Raw genomic sequence first — 27,445 nt, 5'->3', positions numbered from 1 at the left:
GAGGCTGGACATGCACCTGGCTGGTGTCATCTAACCCCAGCGCTCTTTCCTGCCCGGGGCAGGGGGTCAGACTCGACGATCTGCTGAGGTCCCTTCCAACCCTAATATCTGTGAAACAAAACTGCATCTGGGACTATTTGACATTGATGTTCCGGGTCAAAGGTCTGGTGCTGCCTTTGGCAACCTTTGACTTCAGGCCCTTGGTGAAACATGTCAAACAGCGATGTAAAGGATGCCGCTGGGTTCTTTGGCCTCCTGAATTAATTACTTCTGTCCATGTAATTAGCACAGAAAGCCCCAACTTAGATAAGTGCAGTCAGGAAGGAGGCATTGAAGAACAACGGCTTCACTGTCTTGCTCTGTGCAGATAACCTGTCCCAACTCTTCCAGGAAAGGCTGGTGGTAGAACTGCCAGATTGTCTCATTAAAACATCCAGGTTATTCTTATGGGGCTTTAGTTTTGGGAGGAACTCATCTGGCAGCTTCCTGTGTTTTGTGGAAGGGAGGGTTGTGTGCACTGAGGCTGTAGCGGAGAAGCTTTTGCAGCCCAGGTTGTTGCGACTTCCTGCCAGGGAGATGAATGCATTAGCGCGGTGAAGAATGAATGATGATGAGACCAGAGCATCTGAGTGCCTGGTGCTGGCCAAGCCCTGCCTGAGTAAAGCGCCTGTTCTTTTTCTCAGAGACTTCTTGAGTGAAGATGAAAACGATAAGAGAAATGCACCGTCTTCAGACGATTCCTTTGAGCCTTACTCAGAAAAGAAGTAAGGGCCTTTCTTGTCTCTGCTAAAGGTGAACATGGTTCTGGTGTCTTTGTCCGTGGACTAGGTGTGGCATGGGCTTCCCCTAACCCCAGGGAAGGGTGCTTCTCAGTCAGCCTTGGGATCTGAGCTTCCCACAGCACCACCACCCTCTCCCCAGCCTGTCAGCAACTAGGGCTGGCTGTGCCTTAGCCTTATAGTTTTAGTCATAGGCTCTATTCCCCACCACCAGTCCTGTGTACAGTGCACTGCTGCTTCTGTCCCACCCTGGCTGCAACGAGCTTATGTTTCTTCTCTGTCCTCTAAGCCATGCTGTATTGCAAGTTAAAAGGCAGCACTGCCACTATTTCACAATTCAGTTCTCCAACGCAGTCTCATTCACCTCTCATCCCTGTTCCTTCCTCAAGGGGGTCCAGCAAAAAAAGTGAAAGCAAAGATGCAAAGAAGGCGGAAGAGCCCAAAATAAGGAAGAAGCCAGGGCCCAAGCCAGGCTGGAAGAAAAAGATCAAGTGTGAAAGGTAACAGAGTGCAGGTTTGAGGGGCGCAACCCGGTGTGGTTGACTCGGTCTCACAGTGGCGATTCTCTGCCTTTCAGAGAGGAGCTGCCTACCATTTACAAGTGTCCTTACCAGGGATGCACGGCTGTGTACAGAGGGGCCGACGGCATGAAGGTAAGTCAAGAAGGAAGCATCTGGCTTGTGCTGACTTGCATGGCAAGGGGTGCTGCTGCCAGGTATTGAAAGGTGCAGGAGGTCTCTCCTGTCAGCAGAGGATTAGGATCAGTCTGGAAGCTGCCCTCCAGCTCTCTCAGCTGGGCGTCAGCCCCTCACTCCCAGCCTAACAGCACGGGTGAGTGATCTTGTGTGATTGTGAATCTGTGCTCCTTTTGTAGCATGCCTCATCCTCTGTATCAACGGCCACCCGTTGGCCTGCTGGTAATGGGCTGCTTGGTACAGAATGGCTGCGGGAATCGGGCTCCTCCACTAAAACCCCTAGAGAAGGGCTCAGCCTTCAGGCCTGCTGCAACTGATAGCTCCATGCTGGCACCTGTCACTTGCAGCAAGGGTGGAGCCTACTTGTAGGCTGCCAGGAGAGGCTGCAGCAGTGCCTGCTCTGCCCTGGGGCTTGCCCTGCAGGGAGGCATGCTGTGGCATGCTCTGGAAAACCCACTCTGGACTTTCAGAGGAGTCCCCAAGTGTCTCCCTTGGTCCTTGTCTTTAGAAACACATAAAGGAGCATCATGAGGAGGTTCGGGAGAGGCCCTGCCCGCACCCCGGGTGCAACAAGGTGTTTATGATCGATCGGTACCTGCAGCGCCATGTGAAGCTCATCCACACCGGTACGTCTGTCCTTACCCGGCCTCCCCACCTCCTTCCCTACCCAAGTGGGCATAAATAAGCCTCTGCTGTGCCACCACATGAGAGAAACAAAGCGATGGCTCCAGTTTCGGCTGGGAAAGGAGCTCTGAAAAGCTGCCAGCGTGGGGCTTGTTAGCAGTACCCTCAGCCCCATCACAGTTCCACTGCTCTCATTGCAGAGGTACGCAATTATATCTGTGATGAATGTGGGCAGACCTTCAAGCAACGCAAGCACCTCTCGGTCCATCAGATGCGCCACTCGGGAGCAAAGCCTCTCCAGTAAGTGCCCCTCGCATGTCCTGGCACATACCCGGGGTGGGGGAGAAGCAGATGGTAAATGAATAGGCAGCATCAGTGTCAGCAGCTGGCTCCAACCAATGCTGGTTCCTGCTAGTTTTTTCATGCATGTCTGGTCACTGAGTCTGTCTGGCTTCATTAAGAACCTAGATTTAGACTCAAGACGCCTTTGGAAAATGCCAGCTCTTAAATTTTCCTTTTTAAATTGAAGAAAAATATTGAGCAGTTTTCCTGTTGCAAAGAACTCAGAAAGACCCCAGCTGTGGGTTCCTATTTGACATTTCTGGGTTTGTGTTGTGCATCAAGTTTGCCCACTGAACAGTGTTAGCACCTGGGTCTTAAAAGGATTTCATGGCACCCTAGTTGAGAAAAAAAAAACTGATTTGGCAAATATCCAAGATGAAGAGGCAGCATCTGTGCTGCCCATTAGTCAGGGAAGCAGAGGACTGTTGCCTATGTGAAAGCCTCAGGGTAGGTGATGCTTTGGATCCACTTGCTGTTGCAGCAGTCACCGTGAGAGGTGTGGAGTTCTCCACAGCAGAGAACACCCCAAGGGGAAGAGACAGTTCTGCCTGGGGGTTGACAATTGATGTGGATTTCTAGTTTCTGAAAGCAGGAGGAAGGGCTCTGGGCCCAGATCTCTCTAAAGCTCGTTTGAATCAGCCCGGGCCATTTAGGCCCCACAGTTCCTGGAAAGCAGGGTCTTCACACTTCTGCTTCCTGTGCTAGGAAGCATAGCGATCACTGCTTCCCACGCCCCCAGGAAACAGGAACTGGTCGCAGTCTGCACCAGATGACAAGTCATCTTGTGCTGGTCTGACATGTCAGGGAGTCGCTGGCTTTTGAGCTGCCTTTTATCCCAGCCCTGCAGCTTTCCCTTTGGGCTTGATCCCCTCTCTCCTTTGTTCTGCCTGAGCTCAAGCACATTGAGTACGGAGCTGCTCTTGTGCCCTTCCCCCGCAGTCTTGGTGGCTCTAACGGACGATGTCAGCCACCACCAGGATTGCGTGTGGCAGATTTTTTTTTTTTAATTGTTTCTGCTCTTCGATCAGGCAGGCAGAATATGCTTCCCAACATGCAACAACCCCCAGCAGCTGCATTTGGGGCCCTCGTATTGTTGCTTATGCAGTGTCTTGCCTTCCAGGTGTGAAATCTGTGGCTTCCAGTGCAGGCAGCGGGCGTCTCTCAAATACCACATGACCAAACACAAAGCAGAGGCAGAGCTGGAGTTTGCCTGTGACCAGTGCGGGAAGCGCTTCGAGAAAGCCCACAACCTGAACGTCCACATGTCCATGGTGCACCCCCTCACCCAGAATCAAGACAAAGCCAAGCCACTGGAGCCGGAGCAGATCCTCCTCTTGAATGCTACGGGGACTGCAGAGAGCCAGGCAGTGAAGCCGGAAGTGACTGCCCAACAGGAGCCCACCTGAAGGGCAGCTGGGGTGTCCTGGATATCTGGCTTTGTAGAAACCGTACTGCAGCGTGGGGATTTCTCATCAACATTTCACTAGTCTCCAAAAGGACTCGGGGGAACTTGCTTCAGCTTGCTCGGGAAAAAAAACAAAAACAAAACAAAACAAAAAAACAAGAAAGCTTTGACCATGCTGTGATTCTCCGTGCTTCTGTCTGATTCAGCAGTGTCGTCCTAAGCAATCACCATCTAATCTAAGGAAGCCAGGGGTTCAGTCCCCCTCCACCCACAGGCTGATCCAACCCCGTCGTGCTGCCCCTGGGATGTAGCTGCACAAACCACAGGCCCCTCTGGCACTCCCTGGCGGGTGGCGTTGAGGGTCCAGGGGGCCACGAGCGATTCCATCAGACCTGGGTTTTAAATGATCACAATTCCCAAAGTCTAAAATGAAATTTGTAACCAACTTTTTATTGTAACGAGAGCTTCATGGTTATGCTTGTAATAAATTATTTACAGAGGAAAATCGGAACCCAGCCATCCTGGTTGCAAGGGGGAGGAGCGGGCCGGCCCAGCCGCTCTGGATTCCAGAAGCTGCGTCTTGCTAGACCCTCGTCTCTGCAGCTGCAGGGCCAGATTCATGGCTTGCAAGTCCCACTCAGAAAAGATCTGGGCCATCATGGTACTCCAAGTCAGCTGCAGGCTTCGAGTAGTGCAAGAGAGCAGCTGTCATCTCTGGGTCGAACTCTTCGCAGAGGTCCAGGAACTGGGGGGGGAAAAGCTGATATTAGGGGCTCATTGCTGCTTCAGAGAGAGCCAAGATCAGTGCCAGGTCATGCTGTCTGCCAACAGCTGAGGTGTGCCTCTGCTGGGGATGGGACTAGTACTGACTCATGTGGGCAGTGGGTGTTAACTTTTGAGGAGAGCCACACCATGGGACATGCAGAGGCTGCGGTTCAAGTGAGCTGGACGCTTCCGGCAGCTCTTAAGCACAAAGTTTGAAGAGAAACTTGCAAGAAAGTACAAATGTCACTTGAACAGGTAGAGCCTGCTAGAGAGGAGGGGAGCGTACAGTGCTGCGTGGGTGGCCTGTCCTCAGGCAGGTGATGCCCTGCGCTCAGGGAACTGGGCAGGGTCAGTCTTGTAAGGAGGACAAAGGGGTGCATACATGCAGGCAGCAAGCAAGACGTGCAACCTGCAGGCTGAAAGGGAGGGGAAGACCCCACATACCTGGTGCACATTTGTAAAGCTCTTCCTGGGGCACCGGGGGATTGAATGAAGCAGGAACTGCCGTGCCTTTGTTATTGCTTCTAAAGAATCCACCTGGGGAAAAGAGGTTGGGTTCAGGATCACGACTGCAGGCACAGGGCACTGCCTGTTGCTGCACAAGCCGTCTGCATACCTGCCCTCTCAGCTACACCCTGGCTGGATCTCTATGCCACAGGCACACATGAAAGGGTGCTCTAAGCTCCTGTGCTAGTGCTGCTGATGGGAATCTGTTTGACATCAGCCCCCGCAGGCTATTAGTGCTCCGCTGGGCTGAGCACTACCCACATCAACTGCATTGGCCATTTTGGAGAGTCAATATTTGTGTAGGGCAGTGAGAAGAGGGAGACCTACTGTAGCTTCCAGGGAGGGGCAACAGGCCTGGCTGGCTGGAAGGGAATGGACCCATGACCACCACTCACAGCATTTGCAGCATGCATGCTTTGTGCCTCTTGGTCTGATCCAGAAGCGTTCCCGCCATCGACGAAGAGCTGAAGGAGCTGAATATATGAGTCAATGACAACAGCAAGGAAGCTAGGCTCTCGCACAAACAGCTCTTGGTGAAAGCCAGGGATAAGGCTAGAAGAAACCATAGCAGGAAGTGTGAGCAAAACGTTCCCTTAGCATTCACTCTCTCCATTCAGTTTGACGCACGAGAGGGGCAACAGCTAAACAGACCCAGCATTTCCACTGCCTCCCCTGCAAAAGCTAGGACAGCGAATACCCATCCGTGAACACCCGAGCTGTGCTGAACAGCTGTAATGAGGGATTCCACAAAACTTAACTGATGAAAACATCACTGAGCAAAGGCGTCCCAGGGAGCAGGGAAAGCCATCGCAGCCTGATCAACAAAGCAGCAGCAGCAGCCTTCAGAAGACTACAGCGATTCCTAGCTTTGGAAGGTACCAGAGAACTAAGCCCTTGAAACGCTCCCGCAAGGGGGGATAGACACAGGCCAGGAGAGGTCACTCACTTCAGTGAAGCAGTTATCCTGAGCAGAGATGCTTAGACTTCTTTCTAGTATCACTTGGATTGCGAGTTCTCCTCCACATGCAGACTTGCCCAAGTTCTCAGTCCCAGAGCATGGCGCTTACCTATGAACAGCCAACCACTTCCTCCCCCCACTTTTAAAAAAGGGAAAATACCCAAGTGGGTAAAAGTTAATAGGATTTCTTTGGTTACCTGAAGAATGCAAGAGGCAGCAGCCTGATGTACTGGTCAGAGACTGCATGGCGTAGAACATGATAGAAGCCATGGCCTGTAATTTCCAAAGCAAGAGTGGGTAAAATGATCACCGAGCCTGTTCAATTACTTCCGCAGCAGTGCAGACGGTAGGCCCCGTCCCTTCCAGCCAGCAGAGACTATTTATACGCTGAGTCTGGGTCAAGGCACTGGTGGGGAAGAGGCTTGCAGGACTGTTCTCATACAGCACTCATGCTAGGCAAGTTACTGCCAACACCTGAAGGTTGAAAGCTATTTGTTCTCAGCTCTCTCAAAAAAAAAGCAATGTGCCAGGTTCAGTGAGGATCTGGCAGGCCTTGGCTGAGCTCCTGCCAATACCTACAGCAGCTGACAGCTCCCAACATGATACCAGACACCTTCAGTCAGGAAAAGCTCCCCTGAGAAGTGTCGTTTTTTGGGGGTGATTACAAGGCAGGCAGCATAGATTTGCACCTTATAGACTAAACAAAGGAGATTATGCGTGTATTTTACATACATGATATTAACACAAGCTTTTGTGAGCTGCAGCCCACTTCATCAGATGGTATGGAAGGAAAGCAGAGTATAAGGAGAAATAAATTACAATAAAAAAGACAAGGGAAGGAGAGAACGAGTTAAGGGGAAGAGTGGGGAGGGAGCCGTGCTGGGAGAGAGAAGCAAACATTAAATCTATAGGAACAACCGGAGTTGCCAGGTAATGGGACAAGAATCCATGATCTCTGTTTAAACTGCACTTAATGTCTCTCTGGTCCATGAATATGGGGCCCAGGGTCCCCTTGAGACAATACCTCCACCAGCTTGAGGGGAGAATCCTTTTGCTGGGCATTCACAGCGGTGGGGGAGGGAGGATTCTGCTCACCTTTGTCTACAGAGTGGAAGAGAACCAGCCAGGACATGCCCCGCTCTTCCAGGTGGCGCAGGATCTCCAGGCACCATTCCAAAGCCTCATGAGCATCCACCCCTTCCTGGGTACATGAGAAGGACAGAAGCGCCTTACCCTGTGAGCTGGTACACATCAAACCAAAGGGGCACGCCGAGATAGGGTAGCTCTAACATGCTCAGCAGGCTGATGGAGCCTTCTCCTTTCCTTCAGGCCAAGGCTTCCTAACAGGGATCCAATGCATCAGTGCTAGCACAGGAGTCTCCAGGTCTCCCCAGGGGCACCGCTGCCCCTCCAGAGCTCACCCAAGCTGTGCTCCATGCACAAGCTCAGCTATTCCCTCCGCTTCTCTGAGCCATTTCTCCAGCTGTACAGGGGGCAGACACCAGCACTGAGCTTGCAGGGGATTTGGGCATCAGTGAACATTCAAACATCATTCAACCCTCATCCTTTTGGTCCACACCTTGGGGTCTCCTTTGCTTGGGACAGCGGCATTAGACAAACACTTTCCTTTAAAAAGCCCTAAGCTCTGTTTGACACTAATCCACCCACAATACTTCCTAGTCACTGCAGTCTGGGCTGGGTGGTCGTTAGGGCACCCCCCCCATAAAGCACCAGGCCTATCTCCTGCAGTAAATCTAAAAGATGTTCTGCACTGCACTGAATGAGACATCAGACTGACTGCACAGGAAGGTTTGGAAGGAGGGAGGCATCAGAGACACCTAAGAAAAGCTGTCATGGTGGGAGAGAAGCAGTATTGCTAAATACAGGAAGGCAGCTGCGCTAGCCAGTCCTGCTCAGCTGGGATGTTCCCTTCCCCTGGCCTCTGGCAAGACAAGCCAGTGCACCTGAGTGCACTGATGGAACCTGCTTTTAAGTGCGGGCCCAGGGTGTATTTACCTGTGGTGCTAATCTTGTCGAGATCACGTCCAGGAGCGAGAAGAAGAGCAGAGACACCAGGAGCTGCAAGTGAGAAAAGCTGCTCGTTATTTACACATTGACTTGACACTTGTACATGCCATCCACAAAATAAGCCTTCCCCAAGCCAGTACATCTTGGAGATTTACTGGTCTTCTGCATGCAGTGCCATGCTCTTCAACAGCCTAGCATAAAAAAGATCCACATGAAAGTGCCACAAGAGGCAGCAGTTTCCCCACCACCGGTGAAGGAGAGCCTGGGAAGCAGTGACTAGAAGCACCAAGCAACACAGGCTATGTCTTCTCAAGGCAAACTTCCACCCTAAATCACATAATCGGTAACTGCAGAAACCAGCCTCCCCAGAGGTCAGCAGTCAGAAGGGACCAACACTGAGACCTGGGCCAGATCCACAGATACCCAAATGAATTGGAGAGCTCACCAAACTGGGCTGTGCTAGTCATCTTACAAAGAGCTAGCATAAAGAACTGGAGAAGAGAGAGTGCTTTGGAAAAGCCCAGAGATCTGCTTCTTTCCAAGAGTCTACCAAACCCCTGCCCTAGTCAAAGCCCTCCCAGGATTCCATCATTCTAGGCCTGCACGTACACCTCAGCCTACAGCTCCCTGCTGCAGCTGGGAGCCAATATCTAGAGTTCACTGGTGGTGCTCTCTACCAGTGGTGTTTCCAGGGGAAGAAAAGGGCAAAGGACTCCCGATGTCCAGCCTTGCCTGCTCTACGCTGGAGCCCAGCCTTCTCAGGACCTCGCTTCTTCTTTCGTGGGCCACTTGCTGCTGAATAGTGAAATGCAGAAATGCAGCTGAAATCCAAGGGGCATCCGGAAGGGAGAATGCTACTTCTGAGGAGAGGAAGCTAAGAAATGACAACAGAGCGCAGCAGTTCAGGAGAAAGGCACCCATGGGTGCATATGGGAAGAGGGGGAAGTCAGGACCTTGGGTCAAAGGCCTGATGGGGGGAGGGAGGAGATAATGGTTCAGTGCCCGGCAGAGCCTTTGGCAGTTCTCTAGACCATCTGACCAAGGGATCATGGCAATGCCAAACCCATCTGCCCAGAGCTCTGGTGCAGGCATGTTTTAATCATAAGATTTCTAGGCTGAGAAGCTGTTTTCCTCCCTGCTGCAGCCTCACACTCACCTGGTTGCAGAACACTGGCACTCCTTCAGCCGCTGCATTTCTTGCGGAAGGCAAGCCCCAGACAGCCTGGTCCACTGGGAGCAAAGCACTGGCTCCAGCCTTGGCCACCACCGCTGCAAGGAACCCAAAAACAAGCAAGGTTAGCAATGGTAGAAATAGGGGGTAGCAAAGTGAGACAAGGGCAGCTCTGCTGGGGAGTGTGCAAGTGCGCATGGATCACCACCATCTCATATTTGTTAACAAGGAAGGCATTAGCCACATGTTCCTGCCTCTTTCAATTAAAATGATTCTGAAAAGGGACCTGTCTTCTCAGGCTCTGGCAGGCTCCTTGCTGCCATATGCCATGCAAGTGGGTTCAAGATCAGTTGTTCCCAGGGTGCCTCTTGCTCTGAAGCTGGGGTTAAGACTTTGTGCTTCTGGTTTGGGTGTTTTAGGCAACTGACCAAGTCCCAGGTACTAATACTCTAGAAGCCCTTTTTACAAGAAGGATCAGCCTCCACTCATGCTTAACACTGACCCGGAAAGAAAGTCTAAGAGAGATTGCTTACCCCCGCAGAGCAAAGGAGAAGGGGACACTTGGTTCGACATGCGGCCAGCACATCGTTAACCCCCTGTGCCGACTCCTCACAATCCAAACTGGCACTCAGCAGCCCCTGAAGGAGGACAAGTGCAACATGCCCCTCTGATGCATTTCACACCTACGTGCCAACTCATAAAAAGCAGCTGTAGGGAATGGCATTGTTCAGGAAGAGAAACCACACACACACGACCCAACTTCCCCCATAAAGGTCCAACTAGATTATTAGGCTGTTTGGGCTGGAAGTCATACAGTATAGTCCACTGATCCAATGCAATGTTTGTTCCTTTTAGTGTTTTTCCACATACACACGAGTTTTTGGACTGTGTTGAGGTCAAGTTCTTGCCTTGGTTTCTCAAAACCACTACAGAAAGCATATTTCACTCCTAATAACACACTCCTATTGCATGGGTCACGTTTACAAGGAAACAATTTTAGTCTCTGTATACTATGGAAAATGGAATACAAGGGAGAAACTAGCACTTACCCTGAAGAAATGAGCAGTAATGTCATAGGAGAGCACGCACCCTCTGGAGCAGACGTTCCTCTAACAAAAAGAAAAGCAGACAAGAGTTCACTCAGTGGTGGGTCACTGGAAGTACAGGATCTCTTCTTTTCCAACTACATTCCTCCTCGAGCATACAGGTATGCAATCCCCTCCTAACCTTCTACTCCTACATTTTTAAGGTTTTTTTCTCCACACGCAATTATCAACAATGCTACTGTTGTGTGGGATGTTGCACATACCAGTTCTGAGTTGACAAAATGAAAGAAATCTTCACAATCCAAGGTCACTCTCTTTCCTCTTTGGCACGCTGTAATAAGGACGGGTGGAGGGAGACCCAGAAGAATCCTAAAGCAAAGTTTAAAAATTAATCCTCAATCCAGAGGAGGATAGAAAACGCAGCAATGCTCAGGTCATGGTGCATACAGCTTTGGTTTTCACAGAGTTGAGAATCTTTGTCTGGACTCTTAAATATATCTGCTGCTGAGACACTTAAGGGTTATTCACCAGGGACTTTTCTGCTTGCCCAGAAGAGGACCCCCCTAAATAGTGTCCTGGGAAAGGATAACATGCCCCTTATTGCAGCACGTAAATATGGGCAGGGAGACAGGGTGCTGGCAGCTGGAAAGAGGGTCAGGGAGGAGAGGGAGGTCCTTGGAACTCTACCTACTGCAGGATATTTTGCAGGGTTCAGTTCCTTGCCCCTCCCTATGAAGATGAAGGTCTATGAAGTAACCAGGGGGGTTGACCTGCAGCAAATAGCTACCAGCCACCCCTGAGGTGCACCAGCTGTTTGTGTGAGTGTATTGCAAATGGCACCATTTTTCTGATCTGCTACACAGGACCACTGAGGAGCTCCAGCTGAGTGGAGAAGTGGTGCCCCTTCAGGTAAGAACCAGAGAAAACAGTCTGTCTTGAGGGTGGCATCTTACTGCAAATAAGCAGCATCGTCCACCAGGGTAGGGCGGTGTTTAGCAAGAACTAAATACCTGGGGTAGGGAATGAACCTGGGCCTCCCACACAAGGTTAGGTACGGTAGTTTCCAGTGCAGTGTGATGTTATGCTCCTTCCCTCATCATCTCTCTCTCCCCACCAAGGGAGATCAGAGGTACCAATAGCGCACTGCACCTGTGCACAGCCAAACTGGGTTTCTGACACTGGCCTGCATTTTAGAGGCTCTGGGCTCCGGTATTTACCTTTTTTGCAGTAGCAGCTCCTGCTGTCTCTGTAACTGCTGACCCACAGCAGAGCCGTTTCCTGTACCTGCTAATCTGGCCTGGAACACCCTAAACAGGAAGTGTTCCCTGCCATGCAAACGGCCTGCAGACAAAACCTTCCTGTCCCCCAGCTCAAGTACCATTTCCTGGGAGGAAGAAAGCAATCCAGTCAGAACTTTCCTCCTGTCTGCATTTCAAATCCTCTGGGACTCTGGGTACCAGCAACTAAGGTGATTTTAGACTTCAGCTGTTGCACACCTGCCAGGAAATCTCAGCTCTTCCCTCAATAAACCCTGCAGCAAGTCAGCTAATTTCCTGAACCTTGCACCTGTTCCCAGTTACTCTTTTGAGCTTCTTTTTATTTCTTTATATTGCAATTCTATAAAGTACTACAGGGCTTGCAAAATCTGCACTGTAGTTTGACAACCTGGCTTCAGGAGCATCTGGTTTTAGTGATCACTCACAGCCTGCAGTAATTATGTGCCTACTACACACATAGATTACACTTTACTTTCCAAAGGGGAGACTTCAAGGAGGCTGATATGCACTCCCTTTTGTTTCCACTGCCGAGTGAGGCAGCTAGTACGAATTATGAGGGTGAAAATGAATTGCTTTGTTTTCAGGAGTAGAATGGATTTGCACCTTTAAGTGCCAGCTGGCTGCAGGTAGAGACAGAACAGCTTGATTGCTAATTAGAACCAATTTGGAAGAAGGGCCTGTGAGCTAAAATGTCTGGCAGAACTTATTGTGTCTTTGTAAGCTGGAGACTGTTCCTACCTTGGGAAACTCCCAGCTCCAGAAACCAGCATGTATATGTACTAACAAAAACATGGGGAGTGGAAGGGGCTACCAACGTCGATCTTTGTAAGACAAGACAAATCCATGCGCGTCACTGCATTTTGCATGCAACACAAACTCTCCTCATGAGGCTGGGATTCATGTAGGCAGAACCTGGGCCACAGGGCAGCCTATATTGTTTTGGTACCTTAAGGGCATGTAAATTAACACACTACATTTGAGTGGGTTTTCATTCCAATCCATCTTTAGGTTTTCACCATATACAGCACAATATCCAAGCCCTATTTTACCGATACAGTACTATTAGAGGTTTGTCATGCCAGGTTCATGGATCTGAAATCACCTGTAATTTGCTGAGAATATCAGGATTGACTGTGCTACTGTGAGTGGAAAACTCCAACTTCTTCAATGGGCCACAGCTGTCCAACTTTGACCTGGAATTAAAAGATACTCCTGATGACTACCCAGAACCTGCCAGGCTCAGAAGAGGCCTGAAGACATACATACAAGCAGGACTTACATGGAGTACAGAGTGGGGTTCACTGGGGGGCAGACAAGGGGAGGGAGAGGGGTGGCAGGTGTTATCTCTGGTATTCAAACCAGAAAGGTTTTCCACAGCAGGCTTGGAGATTTCCGTCAGCCACAGTCACAGTAGAGAATTATACTGGTGGTTACCGAAATGTCTGCAAACACCCCTATTTAGAACTTTAAGATATAATAAACCCTTTATTCAAACCCAGGCTGTTCAAAATGTCCAGCTAATCGAGTGGATTGCCTGGACATCTTTAAGTGTTAATTGTGAAATTGGACTCTCAGAGGTTTTTATAAAATTAGATTTTTAAAGCTATGTCAATTATGCTGGAAACACAGGCTAACAGAGTGCTGCAGGCAAACACACATTCTATTCCTTTTGCAATGTACAAACAAGCAGCCAGTGATTGCCCTAGGAAACTATTTTCTGAGGGAATCAAATGCTGTATGCAGATGACTATACCATTATGAAATAAGTCAGACAACTTTTGCTGACTCACATGTACAACATGCCCATTACAAAGGAGCAAGTGACAGACAGCGCTTAATGCTGGGTCACAGAGACCCCTCAGGAAGTCTGGAGTGTCTCTCTACATGTACAAACCCTCACACACGAACTTCTAACAGTGCTGCAGGTTCAGAGAGAAACGCTGCCCCGACCACTATGTTTTTCAGACCCCCAGTGAAACTGCTGCTTCTGCGCTTGTGCAAATCAGAAGAGATAAATACCTTTGGAAGAAGTCCAGAAATGCATTAATTAGAATGCCACATGCCTCTTCCAGGTCCCCATCACAGCCTCCAGAAGCAGAGGATGCGGGGAGATACCACTCGTACAAAGCCCAGTAATGGAAGTCCTGCCTGTAATATGAAACAACAAAAGATTGGTTTCCTCTTCAAGTCATCATGCTTTCTCTCCATTGTTTTAAAAAGAACACAGTGCCCCTAATGTCATATAGCACAGCAGAAATACACTGTCAAGCAGACTGGCACATATAAGAAATCAACATGAAACTATGAACAATGGTTGTACCAAAGGAAGGAAGGAAGGAGAGGGACAGACAGCATGCATTTACATTGTCCTAGTCCTCATGGACCTTCTGAAACTAAAAAGGTAAAGATTGTGAACTACCTCCATTGTAACACTGCCCTTACCTTTCAGAAGCAGAAAGGATATCTGTTTCAGACTGGATCTCAAGCTCAAACAACAGCCACTCTCTGAAAGATAACTGAGGTAGAGCAGAGGATCAGCACACCTTAAGGGCAGAACAAAACCGCCAGGCTTCTACAGCCTGACTGCCCAATGCAGCTGAGCCCTCTGCGACATCCAGCTCACTCCCACCATCCCAGTACAATCCCAGTGCACTGCGTTTACAGAGCAGGAGGCTGCATGCAGTTCTGAATCCCTGCTCAGGAATAAGAACTACTTTTGTCCCCATAATATCCTCCTGGTAAGAAACACAAGTCAAGTGACACACCAAAGGCAAGTCTACAAAGCACCACATCTATCTATCTAACATCCATATTTAAGACCTAGACACCAGCATGGAGCATATGGCACTTTACACAAATGATAACATAAAGAGAAAACTAGAATAATACTAAGAGCTAGCAATAAAGCAGTCACATATTTCACTCCATATGTACTTTACAGGCCTGCCCAATTTTACATGTAGTGTATATGAAATAAATCTGTAAAACCTTTGTAGCACTATATGCAAGGACTCCTCTACACAAGACAAATTTCTTAATGAAAAACCAGACAGAGAAACAACCGTCACATAAGACATCCTCAAGTTAATGTAAAATGAGTGTCTATAACATTTATGAATGTGCTTTGTATCAATATAGGACTCATTAATCCACTTGCAGGGTGCTGTAGGAGGCTTCGTGACTATAAGCAGAGCACCAGAAAAAGCAAGTGTTTTCAAAGATTTGGTTTGTGTTATAGATCAATCCCTACAAAAAAATGAAACAGGTAGGCAGACAGAAATTAGTCTATTATATTGTCATAATCAGAGCACCCCCACAGTACAAGCTGACAGTAACACATCATATCTTGATCTATTTGTTGTTTTAAACTTCTCTGTACAACCAAATGCCTCCTACCAGCACCTTATCCCTATCTCTGAAGTCTACACATAACATCCAGCACTTGGACTGCATTCATCTCCCCATCTCCTACCTACAGCCTGTTCAGGTAGCAGCTATTACCACAACACAGTAATCACCCTGTAGCTATTCTGGAAAGCCCATAGTGCAGTTCTGAAGCACAAGCATTATGATCTGAATGAAATCTAGCTCATAGAGTGACTTTCACCTGAAATACTTTCTCCTTCAGGAATTCCTGGAAGTGCGTTTGCTTCCACAGACAGAGACTGGCTTTCGTGTAGCTCACGGAGGGACAGGACAAGAACCTCCAGGACAGTTCAACTTCCTCCTCCTCACACCCAGTTCCTCGAGCCTCCAAGTTCAGCCGGGGCACAACATACTGCAACTAAAATAGGGACACCTTTCACCAGGGGCAAAAACTGCTTTCATCAGTGAACAGTGTGAACTATGGAACACGCAAACACACTTGAAGACACTGCACCAGTAATGCAAGCTGTTCAATATTTTGCACAAACAGGCTTCCCAAATGGAGCAAAAACTGTAATGTTCACTAAAAATCCAAGCTCTGAAACAGAGAATTCATGGGTCTGCTCCTTTGTACTACAGCAAATTAAACCCCCCACCTGCAGCCCAGGGGAACTCAGCAGACTTAGTTGTTTCTCATTCCACCCACCCACAGTGTTCACACAAAAATCCCAAAATATGTCAAATTGCCAACACTCAGAGGGTTTTTTCCAAGGTCCCAATCACGGAGTGTGTGCAGGGTACAATTTTAGACATCAGAGTCTTTCAGTGCATCATTAAGCCATAGCAATGCAAGCAGAGTTGCTCCATAATAGCTCACACCTCGTGGAATGAACAAACAGAAAAGAGACTCAGATCCCAACATGCAGTCAGGGTAAATACTGTAGTTAGTGCTGTTAAGCCTGAGCACTCAAAAAGTTGCCCTGGCACTGCGTTTTTAACAAGTTAGGCAAAGCAGGACTTGATGCACCTTTTACCTTCTTTAAAAGGCCAGGAGGAAGGAAGCTGCATAAGTCGCCATGAGGAAGGGAAGAAAACTTGCAGAGATAATAAGAAACTGCTGCAGTACAAAACCTGAGGAAAGAGACAGCAGTTACTTGGCTTAGCCAATTTGCTACGTCTGTCTTCTTTTAACCACTGTCACTTTCAATCCAGGAAGGTCCAGGGCCAAGACAGACCCAAGGATGCCACCAATGATGATCTCGAACACTTTTAGCAGTACCCAGTGCCCCCCTAGTCCAACAGTGGAATCCCTGTGCAAGCTTTAACAATAGATTTTAAAGGAAAAAGCTGTCAAGATAACTATATCCATTATTTTAGAAGCTGGCACAGGAAGTTGGGGAAAAGGCAAGGACAAAACCATAAAGCCTGTGCTCTGTGTCTCTGGGTACAAGCTTGAAGGCTCTGTATTGTGCGAATCCAAGTGAACTCCAGAGACCCCCTCCTTTTTAGTAAGGGGTGTGGCCTGTGGAGATCACAGCTACACGATGCTTCCACTTGATCAGAGATATCCAGGCACGGTTGGGGTTTCCATCTGCCCACCTCTCCCTAGAAGATGAGGGTGACTTCAGTGAGCTTTAGATCAAGACAATGAGAGATTGCTCTGGGGTCTTGGCAAGTTGCTGACACAGCCCACAACTGGACAAAGTAACTTCTATTTTCAAACAAAAGGATCCTTAAGCCAAATCCTACTGTGGACTCTGGTGTAAGAGCTATACCTAGGGCCTTCCTGTATGGCAGAATGCATTGGCCCATGTTTCTACTTGTGGGAAATCCAGCCTGGCACTCTAAATAGGAAAACCAGGCATCTGATGGCCAAAGGCTCTCACCTCAAGCAGAAGGCTAAGGACTCCCCTGTCCTGCAGGCCAGTAAACAGTCACAGAACTCAGTAACAGGAAGACCCCTTGCAGAGCCAGGCTGAGGAGCCAGGGATTCCACATCCACTTCAGGAACGAAGGACTTGCATTCGCATAAGTGAACCACAAAGGCAGCCAGTCCCAAGATGTGAGCCTCGTTTAGGGAAGGACCCTGCAGATAAACCGAAACAGCTGAAGGGATGCATTTCACTGTTTTTGAAGGACATGAATGGTAGCAATGTAAGAATCCTGCAACAGCAGCTCAGTGCAACTAAACATCTGTTCCACTCTCGCAGAAGTTCAGAAACTTCTGGTTTTCCAGATTCTGCTGTAGTTGGAATCATTTACCAGCCTCATAACTTAACCTTTTTCAGAACAGAATGAAGGGCACAAAACCAAGGATACCCTAAAAACTAGTGGCCATACAAGATATAGCTCTGGGTTTCAAATATCTCCTAGAAGCTGGCTGAATGGTAACCGTGCTACACACACCTTATACCCCTCCAACACAGTGACTCTGAAATGACCTGAGGGAATTCAGCAAGAACAAAAACAGCATAAGGCAGCTGTGTGTCAACTCCCAGCATGGGAGAGGGTCAGGACAGGCAGAACTGATTACCAGACATAAGAGGCTGCACCAGTGGACAATTCAGGGGATACAAAGATGATACACAAAGCAACTCCCCACCCTTTCCTGGGCTATGCTCTCTGTGTCTGCATCTCTCGTGAGGCAGAACACACAATGTAGCCCCAAAATTGCAAGCTGGGGAATGTGATTTGGTGTGTAATACTGCTTGTACCCATTCAGAATGAAAGTTTGAGGGCACAGACCATCTTCACACTGATGCAGCATTTACCCAGCACCTGTAATGTCTAAATGTTCCTCTTAACTAACTGTCAGTGCTTCACTCCAAACATCACATGCAAAGTCTATGTTAATGAAGAAATGCAGGCACAGAATTAAAAGCCACAGAATCTGGAAGTCTAAGGATTAATCCAGCTATGTGTTCTTGGTATCTTCATTGCTTAACAGACTTTAACCATGCAGTCCAGAATGTGCCAGGGGCTAAGTTAACACTCCAGGAAAATCCTACTGTTAGTACTTCCAGAGATTGAGTTTGGACACTTGTCCAATGCAAGATTTCTTTGGAAAGTAACAGGCTGCAGAACACTCTCTGCAGTGCGGCTCAGATGGGCATGCACCACATGCTTCGCATGCAGAGGCCAAGACAGCCTTGAGCATGAGGGTCTTCACTAACCTGATAATAAATAAGCTGACAAAGCCTGGTCAGCAAGGCAGGCAGGAGATGCCCATGTCCACAAATCATCTTCACAAACAAGGATGGACAGTGCCCCTGCCTAGAGAGAATACAAAGCATATGGTCATGCTTTTGTGCCCAGAAGCTTATCTAACAACACTCCCAACTACAGTTGACCCAATAAAACATATGAAAAAGTCATGGTTCTTGCACAGGGACTGAAGAGCCATCGGAGATGACCACATCTGGGCTTCAAGTGATTTACACTGTAGTTGAAGAAGAAAGTTCTGAGGAGAGGAGGCTGCTAGAAGGAGAGAAAGGAGATTGCTCCAGACATGGAAACACAGACAACAACAAAGAGAGAGACAAGGGCAGAGAAACTGAGACAAAGGTGCCTGTTACCTTAACAGCTGGGGCAGGATTTCTTAAAACATGCTGTACAGTCTCATCTATTCCCCTAACATATAGATAGCCCTTCTGGGCTGGTGGCGGGACAGCTCTTGGGGAGATAAATTCGGGGAAAGAATTTCCCCAAGTGCTGCTGGTTTTCATGGCTACCTTACAGTAGGGCAATCCAGGCTAGGTTCACTATTACTTCACATCACTTAGCACAGTGTGATAAAAAAGGGACAGGCTTCCCACGTTGGTTGTCAAAGCACAAGAGTGAGCCTTCTCTTGGGGTGTACTCAACCGTGCTGAGAAAGCTGCTCATCCCAGCAGCGCTCACAAAAACATGCCCCGTTTTTTTAACAGGACTGTAGGCAGCTTGTGGCTGTCTCGGGAGTTGCAAAAGAAGGAAATATTTTGACTGTAACATTTACACAATTATTGCTGACAACAGAAAGAGTAAAAAGCAAACGGTTCTTTCCAAAAGGAACTTCAGGTAAAGGACTGTTTAGTCATACTCAGACTCTATTTGTCAGCTCAGACAAGCATGTAACTGCTCGAACAAAGTGACTCCCACACAAATTTAAGCTCAAAGGGAGAAAAACAAAACATTTCACACTGCTTTTGATCACGTCCTCAGTAGGAAGTTTCATGCCTTGTCCACTTGGTACTGGAGATGGCCATAGGGCTAATGCCCAAGATGCCTGGATCCACAGCCCCCAAAATAACCCAGAAGACATTCTAGTGTTTCATATGCAAAGAAAAATACCCTCTTTGTGCTTTGATTAGTTTGAGCTAACAAAAAGTTACCAAGAACTCCATAAGAGAAGGCTGAGGGGGGATCTAGTGGCTTGTTACAAACTAGTCCAAGGGGACCAGCAGGCATTGGGGGAGTCCTTGTTCCCCCAAGCACTACCAGGAGTGACTAGAAATAATGGTCACAAGCTGGCAGAGGGTAAATTCAGATTAGATATCAGGAGGCGCTACTTCACGGTCAGGACGGCTAGAATCTGGAACCAGCTTCCAAGTGAAGTGGTGCTGGCTCCTACCCTGGGGGTCTTTAAGACAAGGCTTGACAATCACCTTGCTGGGGTCATTTGACCCCAATACTCTTTCCTGCCATGGCAGGGGGTCAGACTTGATGATCTCCTCAGGTCCTTTCTGACCAACTATGAAACTCTGCTCAAGACCTCTCTTTCTATCCCATCTTTAGAAGCAACACACTGCCACTATTACCAGCAGGCAGCAATGTATTATAACAACAAGTCATCTGGTAGAAAGCTGAGCTAAGATTCACTTCAAAATTACTGAGGCTGTAGAAAAGCACAAAGTATTTCCACCATCATATCAAAATACAGTAGTTTTTACATCAGCGAGGCTCAAAGTAAAGGCTTGAAAATGTCACTCTGGCATACTGGGCAGCAACAAGGGTTCTCTACAGATCCCTGCATAGTGCAGGTATTATAGCACCCTGCAGGTCACTCCTGTGAGCAGCCTGCCCATGTGCACATCTTACCTGTCAGGGGGGTTAAAATAGGAAGCAGCTATTAGATTCTGGCAAAAGGACGTCAGTAAGAGATCAATGACCTGGAACAAAAGAAACCATTCGTGTCTTTGTGACTGGAGGGCCTAGATCTACTTTTAGATGGATACACGCACACTTTCCCCACATATTAGAACAGACATGTGCTATAGTCATGGGTACCAAGACACTGAAGTTAAGGCTCTGCATTATAACCCCAGGAAAGTTTTGTATCCCCTCCAATTATCCAGACATGCCCCATCAAGAAAGCCTGTGTCACTGAATGCATATACATGATATACTGCATATCCCTAGGGCTCTGCAGCCCTCCAGAGACTGGAAGGATCAGTGCACACTTCTGTTCTCCAGAGAGCACTACGAGATGTGCAAACTGGCAAATACATTTTCTATTCTTCAGAGAAGTCAGCTTTTGGTGTGGGCTGTATACACGTGCACACACACAGCCCCCACTGGCCCCCAAGCTAACTGTGCTCCTCCTCATTCCGAGCTCTAGCATACTCACATTCTGATACGGAGCTTCAATTCTGGGGTCAGAAATGTTAACTTGGACTCGAAAATTCAGGGAGGCAGCTTGGTTCTTATCTTCACTGTGTCCCAGGACTGCAGTCAGCCTCTCAGAGATGACTGCAATCTGGGCTGGCACAGCTGCAGGAGAAAGCAGGATGAGAAGAAAAAAAAAAAAAGGCAAGTGCAAAGGTGAGAGAGGAGCTGGAATTCAGGGCAATACAGCGGTTTCCAAAATCCTTAGCTGTTGATTTTTTTGTATAAAGGCAAGGAGGGAATTCCTCTTGGCTTCTTTTAATATATACGCACTCCACTGTCTCATAATACCTTAAAGTGCAGCAGAAGAGACTCTTTTTTCTTCTGCATTTTGAGACCACCTTTGGTTTGGAAATGCCAAGAACATTGCCTGGAACAGCATGGAACTGAAGGGGGCCCCCTCAGGATGCTAAGACCAGATCCCTCCAGTCACAGACAACACTGAAGTTCCAAAGCACCCAGAGGAGCCCTCCCTCCAGCACACACAGCTGTGGAGTACTGTGTAATAAACTTAGGATCTTTAGTATAAACACTAAATCCACAGGGTGCCGCCTGAGGACAGCAGGAGGGATAAGTGTGCTACCAATGCCAGGCCCCTGCAATTAAGAGAGACCTGATGGTGCAAAACAGAAAGTGCCCCATGCAATAGTAGAAGGTGAAACAGTGGCCTGACCCAAGATAAATTCTTTCCTGACCTAAACCCAATAATCTGTTTAACCCTGAGCATGTGACCAACAGACAGCAGGCAGAAACCTAACAGGTTTTCTATACTGTTAGAACACTCTTCCGCCTATCTTCCACCTCTAGCTGCAGCTAATATCTGATGCTTCAGAGGATGGTGAAACCCAACTCCTCCCTCCTTTTCCCCTTTCCAAAAGCCAAGTAATCCAATGAAGAGGGAAAATAATTTCCTCCTGGCCCCTACAAGCAACCAGCAGACACCCTGAAGCATGGGATTAACACAACAGGGCATAAGCAATATAAGGATATTAAACATTCAGGAGGAAGGAGGAGGAACACAGGATGGAAGCCTGATCCATAAGGGCCTATCACACCCAGTCACCTTCCTTACCTGCACTCATGAACCACTGGGCCCCCTGCAATCCAAGCTAGCACGTGTCCTCAAGGCACCAGAGCCCAGAGATGTGTCAAGCTTATGACCCCAGTGCAGACCTGCTCAAACACTCAGCCTCTCCACACCTCCAGGAGACTGTCTCTCTGCCCTGTCACCTTTTTCTCTAGATTCAGCAATTGCCTCCAGGCTCCGCCCTCATCAGCAGCACAATCGAAAACAAAAGAATGGGTGAAAAAAATGGAACTTCCAGCACTTCTGCACTTCCCAGATTTTGGCTTGTGGGACAGGGGCCGTTTGGTACTCAGAACAGTGCTCCATGGGTTACTTACTGCCCTGCAATGCCTCTCACAGCATATGCTCTACAACTTATCACACACCAAGGATAAGGAAAGCGCTAAGGACATTTTTATACATGCTCTGGGACACTACACCGGGCACATTAATTTGCGAGCCATGCTAATTAAAAGTCCCCGCACACCACGCATAGCAGCATCCCTGCACTGAAAAATAGCAGTGGGGCACACTTTGAACTAAAGCTCATTGAGCGTGTTTTAGTTCAAAGCACACCGTCACCATTTTTTCAGTGCAGGGACACTGATACATATAATGCAGAAGGCTGCCTGGGTGCATCAGTTTCTGTGCTCCAGCAGACTTGATTAATTGAGTCTGCTCCCACATGCTGGGTTTCCAGGGCATCGGAGCAGGCTCCCCACACGTGTATAGGAGACCAAAACCTCCAAATGCATCTGCAGACTAACCACAGGCCACAAAAATGCGTTTCCCTTCTTCTTCAAACCAAACAAACACTCTTGCCATCATTGCTTACATGTTTACATCCTTGGGACAAAATAAGTAAGTTGAGGGTGTTAAATGCCAAACACCAGCTGTTTGTTTGTTCCTTTTTGTAAGCAAGCAGCAAACTCTAGTTTAGGCATCATTCTTCAGGGGAATTTACTGCTCGGGGTTTTTCAAGATACAGTAAATGTATTTTGTTTCATCTGTCAGGATGACAAGTCCCACCACAGCTAAGCTTGGCCAACATATCTGTCTTGATCGCAGTTAAAGGAAAGCCAAAGCTGGTACACTATCTTCCTAATGCACAGCTCATGAACTGAGAGACCACAGAGTATTTTGGAACAATGGTTCCCAAGCAGCAGTCCAGAGAAGCAACCCTTACACCAAAACTCATATTTCACATCCTACCAGAGGGGCAGTGCTCTGGTCTCAAACTGCATGGCTGAACAACAGTAAGAGGGGAATCCTCAACCTCTCAGCAGAGAAATGCTGTAATAAAAAAGATGGCCCTCACCTCTAAAAAGATGACCAGGAGGAACTACATGAATCAGAGAGATTGGTCTTCAACCACAGTGGCACAAAACATAGCTCTGTTGTTCCGGAATTACCAACAGCCACCTGTGAATATTTCTTACATTTTATTTGCTACCTGCTCCCTCCCCACATACCACTGTATTTGCTTTGGTCAGTGATCAGCGTTCTCAGTTCAGCTAGTTCAGCCTTAAGCTGCTCAAATGGCTCTTTAAGATGGTCAGTCTCCATTTCTATTGATCCATCTAGATAAATAGGAGAGAAATGTGATAGATATTATACCAGTTTAAAAACATGAAACCTAAGCAATAATTTACTATTCTTCCACATACGCCTTATGTAAAGATTACATTCACTTTTGTAGGTAAATCCACAACACAATTTGGATCCGTCACTGTTCATAGCGTCATTTTATCCTCAAAATTAAAATGCCATTTGATCACTTATGACCTTACGTCTTAGAAAAGAATTTAACTCTGAAACCAAGAAATGAAAGAATCTCACTTCATAATTTCTTTCCTACTCTGATTTGCTCTCCATCCCCTCGCAGCTAGGCTGCAAAAACATTCCACAAACGCAAAGTTAAATGCTAAAATCTGAAATCAGACTAAAATCAACAGCTCCTGGCTGAAACAAGAAAGCAAAAACTATATTTAAGTCCAGATGGATAGGTTGGATCTTTGTTTAAAAGCGAAGTTCCCATTTGTCACTGGAGAGAAACAGCTTCCAATATGCAGCAGTGCAGGCCCAGAAGCAAGCAGAGATGGTCAGTGAGTGTTCGGGAGGCAGGGTTTTGTGTCAGAATCAAAACAAACCCAACCTTGGACACATGGAGATTTCCAAATAAAGACTTAGGCTAAATTTGCTAATTGTTATAACAGTTTCAAGTGATTATATTTTATCACCTTTCTGTGCTAGAGCAGAGCCTAGGGGAGGCTTAGAAATAATGGACAAAACTTATCTTTGGTATAACTTCATTGATGCCAGTGTAAGAGCACTAGTGATGAATTGGCTTAAATGATTCAGTTCTGCCACAATATAAGGAAGATCAGAAGAAGCCGCTAGAGGTCACTGTTAACTCAAATGTACTTGTGCTTGCAAAGAACAACTTTCTTTACAACTATTTAGTTGGTCGAATAAAAAATATCACCTCTACCCAAAGACTTTGCCTGCCCTTGTGCTTAGACCAATACAGCTACTGCCTAGATCCCCGAAATATAGAAAATACCACATGTTGCCATTTGAAATGGAAACTCCACAATCTGAAGAAGAAGAGCCAATTTCAACAACCAGGCCTAATTTTTAACATCACTTTTATGCCACACCCCCTGCCCGGATGACATCTGACACCTACAGGTAAACAACCTGCTTTTGTTTTCTGCAACCCTTCTAAATTTGCATTCTTTCAGAACAGCTTTCTAAAAGACTGGCTTTTTTCATACCTGACAGACTTTTGACTATCTTTCATACCTCTCACCATTTTCAATTTCTTTTTTTTGCCCAAGGAAGGATGTGTGTGTCCAAAAGCTTGCAAAGAACAACTTTTTTGGAACAATTTAGTTGATCTAATAAAAGATATCACCTGTACCCAAAGACTTTGCCTGCCTTTGTGAAAGCCTTCACATTCCAGCAGGGTCACGGTGAACTGCACTACTGTCACTGGTCTTTTTTTGCACTTCCTGGTTTCCAGGACACTGAGCAGCCAGACCCTGCTGAATATCAGAGGACTGACAGAACTTCTGTCCTTGTGTTAAGTAGAAGGGGTCAAAACATACCTATAGAGCAACAGCAACTTTGTGAGACCCCTTAAAAAAGTGTGACGTTTCCTTAGTATAGTCTGTATACTAACTTAAGCTCAGTTACTGACACAAACTAGGAATATTTGACTTTAGTGGACCTAACTCAGTATTGTTGCTTCTGTTACTGTTTGAAGATGGGCCCCATTTTGGGAAAGTCAGCAGACTGAAACTCCCCTTGCTCAGAGAGGCTGTCGAAGTAAGTCCATTAAAATTGTGCAACGCTGTCAGCCTAGCTGCTAAGGTCAGATCTCAAACTAAACTCAATGGATGTGGGTTGGCAACCATAACAGTTACAGTTTCAGACTTACTTTTCCACCTACTCCCTTGGCCCCTTTTCTAGGCACTTTAACTCAGTGCTAAGACACACCACAGCTAATATACAATCGCACTGTCCTGCACGAGACCAGGACTCGGGTTCTGACACTCCAGGCTAGTGGGGATAAGGGGTTTGGCTGCACAGCAAAGAAATATCCAACCCAGTGTTAAAGTAGCTAGTTCTGGGATCAGTCACAGCCCAGATAAGACAGCACGAACTTCCTGATAAGACTCGGAGCTGTTGGTTTCATATATTAATACAGTATAAATCACTTATGTTTACGCACACAAAGAAATGGACTGATTTGCATCGGAATTTTCCCAAGGATCATAAAGGGCATCAATAAAAACAGAGATAGTTAATCTTGGCTCATTTTGCCAACATACATGTTTAAGGAAACAGATTCTCACCTTGTACCAGTTTCTTTTTCATAGCTTGACAATCTTGAATGTATCTGGAGTACACATTTGGGGGAATTTTATTGGCTCTGAATTAAGAGAAAAATATATATGAATCAGACAGAGACAGACAGAATTAATATGTATTCCCATATATGTCTGTGACTGCAGTACTTGATGGGCAGGTGTACAATGCTAAATGAACATTTTCGGACTAGATGGCTCACTAAGGTCCCTTCCAACCCTAGAATCTATGAATCTATCACTGTGTATGTAATAGGACTACTTCAGTGTTTTAATAAGGTTCTGACAGCTACAACTAAGTCTTAGACACTACATGCAAGACACTAGACCTGGAGACTGAATCAGGGCATCTCATATGAACAGTCCTTAGAGTTTGCCAATAAGTACCAATCTGTAAGCAAAGTGTCCTGCAGTACTATGGGCCTCAGATAACCTGATTCAGTCAAACACTTCTAAGAAAAAGCCTAGCAAATCAGAAATTCCCTTTGCATCATGCACTTTGTTTTCAGTACCTCTTTAAGGAGTCTATAAGAGCCATGCATGAATCTGGAATTTCAGGGAGCTGTAACAGAGAAAACATTTGGGTTAGAAGAGCATTCACTATTCACAAATTTACAAATGGAAGCATACCCCCTGCCCCCAGTACTAACCACTCGTGGTTGGAGTAAAGCAGGAATAAAACGGGAAATATAGTAAGGTCGTCTGAAAATACTAAAAAGACATGGCAAAGGTTAGCAGCAGCTAAATAGAGAGTCACTGTTGTTCTACCAAGTGTGATGTCTGCTTGGCTGTACATGAGGAGTGTTTAAAACCCAGAACAAAGTCTATTACCCGTAAGAGGGCAGCACTTCTAAACAAAGCCACTTAATATAGGTGTTAACTATTGTTAGCATCAAGTTTCCTTCCCCTATCAGCTGCTCACAAGAGAATGAATCCAAATTCACACCAACAGCATTCGTACTAATGAAAAGACCCTGAAGCTGTGGGTCATTTCTTGCATGGATGCGGCTTTCCCATCCTCTTACATATCACCTGCACAAACAGCCTGGGCTTAGGTGTCTATTGCAGCACTAGATAAAATAGGGAGCTCTTCCTAGATACCCCTTTGCTCTCAGTCTAAGCCTTTTCCCCCATTTCTGTTTTGACATACTCCTGAAATAGCATACTTTGCAGAACCCTTGGGCAGTCACCATACCTGGCTTCCATCACGCTGGTAGGGATCTTCCCTGTATTTTCAAATATCTGAATGGCCTTTTCAACATCCTGAAGCGCTTGGCAGTGGGGCTGGCTCATGTAGGTGACAAGGGAAAAAATAATGAGGATGTTAAGATGACAGTAAATCTGTCTGGCCTGCTCTTTCAAGCCTAGTAATTCACTATTTTACCTTCACTGTATTCACAGTACAAAGACCGAAAGGATGCCAGTGATTGCTATGGAGAGTAACAATGTAAGAAAAGCAGGGGAAAGGAAATGAAGCTCAACCTGTACCCAACTATAGTGTCTCCTTGTGTGCAAGCATAACTAACACAGAGCTGAAAGAAACCAGAAGAGCTTTTCACTTGGAACTTCATCAGGATGTTACCCCCCCACCCCGTACCATGTTTCTCTGTATATTTCTTCCAAAAGTTTTCATACCCTTCTGCATCCCAGTAAGTCAGTTCCCAAGTCTTTCAGTTTGAGAAAACAATCAGCTTGGTGAGATGCTCCACCTGCACCTCCAAAATCTCAAGCAGTACCTTTTCCAGAAAATCATATCATCTTTGAACCTGTCTGCCTCCCATCACCAGATAAAGTTGCTTTTATCTGCAGCCTCCACTCCTCTCTAGCTTCTCTTGTTACCTCTTCTGTATTTTCCTGCCATACAACTATTGGTCCTGACAGCCTGCTTTGATCATTTCATG

General features: G+C 47.0%; 2 protein-coding genes across 2 annotated transcripts in view; one reads left to right on the top strand and one right to left on the bottom strand.

Moving 5' to 3' along the window:
* ZNF276 (zinc finger protein 276) overlaps positions 1-3,993 on the top strand; it is a gene marked incomplete at its 5' end in the record, with an annotated part of 12,972 nt that extends 8,979 nt beyond the window's left edge. The window contains 6 exons of the mRNA XM_019505249.1: positions 684-764; positions 1,169-1,279; positions 1,357-1,432; positions 1,983-2,100; positions 2,299-2,398; positions 3,561-3,993. Of these exons, the coding sequence (XP_019360794.1) occupies positions 684-764; positions 1,169-1,279; positions 1,357-1,432; positions 1,983-2,100; positions 2,299-2,398; positions 3,561-3,846 (772 nt within the window). The remainder of the gene's footprint in view (positions 1-683; positions 765-1,168; positions 1,280-1,356; positions 1,433-1,982; positions 2,101-2,298; positions 2,399-3,560) is intronic.
* Positions 3,994-4,276: 283 nt separating this feature from the next.
* Positions 4,277-27,445, bottom strand: part of FANCA (Fanconi anemia complementation group A) — a 44,294-nt gene continuing 21,125 nt past the window's right edge. Inside the window, exons 18-43 of the mRNA XM_019505248.1 lie at positions 26,740-26,828; positions 26,195-26,255; positions 26,057-26,106; positions 25,533-25,609; positions 23,145-23,252; positions 20,569-20,711; positions 20,040-20,110; positions 18,137-18,236; positions 16,850-17,049; positions 15,998-16,094; positions 15,205-15,381; positions 14,040-14,113; positions 13,617-13,745; positions 12,700-12,790; positions 11,538-11,704; positions 10,584-10,689; positions 10,324-10,383; positions 9,808-9,912; positions 9,260-9,372; positions 8,836-8,977; positions 8,092-8,154; positions 7,171-7,276; positions 6,273-6,348; positions 5,513-5,669; positions 5,055-5,147; positions 4,277-4,590 (exon numbers count right to left, since the gene is read on the bottom strand). Coding sequence (XP_019360793.1) covers positions 4,483-4,590; positions 5,055-5,147; positions 5,513-5,669; positions 6,273-6,348; positions 7,171-7,276; positions 8,092-8,154; positions 8,836-8,977; positions 9,260-9,372; positions 9,808-9,912; positions 10,324-10,383; positions 10,584-10,689; positions 11,538-11,704; positions 12,700-12,790; positions 13,617-13,745; positions 14,040-14,113; positions 15,205-15,381; positions 15,998-16,094; positions 16,850-17,049; positions 18,137-18,236; positions 20,040-20,110; positions 20,569-20,711; positions 23,145-23,252; positions 25,533-25,609; positions 26,057-26,106; positions 26,195-26,255; positions 26,740-26,828 — 2,763 coding nt within the window. The 3' untranslated portion in view covers positions 4,277-4,482. The remainder of the gene's footprint in view (positions 4,591-5,054; positions 5,148-5,512; positions 5,670-6,272; positions 6,349-7,170; positions 7,277-8,091; positions 8,155-8,835; positions 8,978-9,259; positions 9,373-9,807; positions 9,913-10,323; positions 10,384-10,583; positions 10,690-11,537; positions 11,705-12,699; positions 12,791-13,616; positions 13,746-14,039; positions 14,114-15,204; positions 15,382-15,997; positions 16,095-16,849; positions 17,050-18,136; positions 18,237-20,039; positions 20,111-20,568; positions 20,712-23,144; positions 23,253-25,532; positions 25,610-26,056; positions 26,107-26,194; positions 26,256-26,739; positions 26,829-27,445) is intronic.

The sequence above is a fragment of the Gavialis gangeticus genome, unplaced genomic scaffold (genome assembly GCF_001723915.1).
Source record: "Gavialis gangeticus isolate Ggan-Ray unplaced genomic scaffold, GavGan_comp1, whole genome shotgun sequence".
Taxonomy (NCBI): Eukaryota; Metazoa; Chordata; order Crocodylia; family Gavialidae; genus Gavialis; species Gavialis gangeticus.
This window is presented reverse-complemented; position numbering and strand designations above follow the sequence as displayed.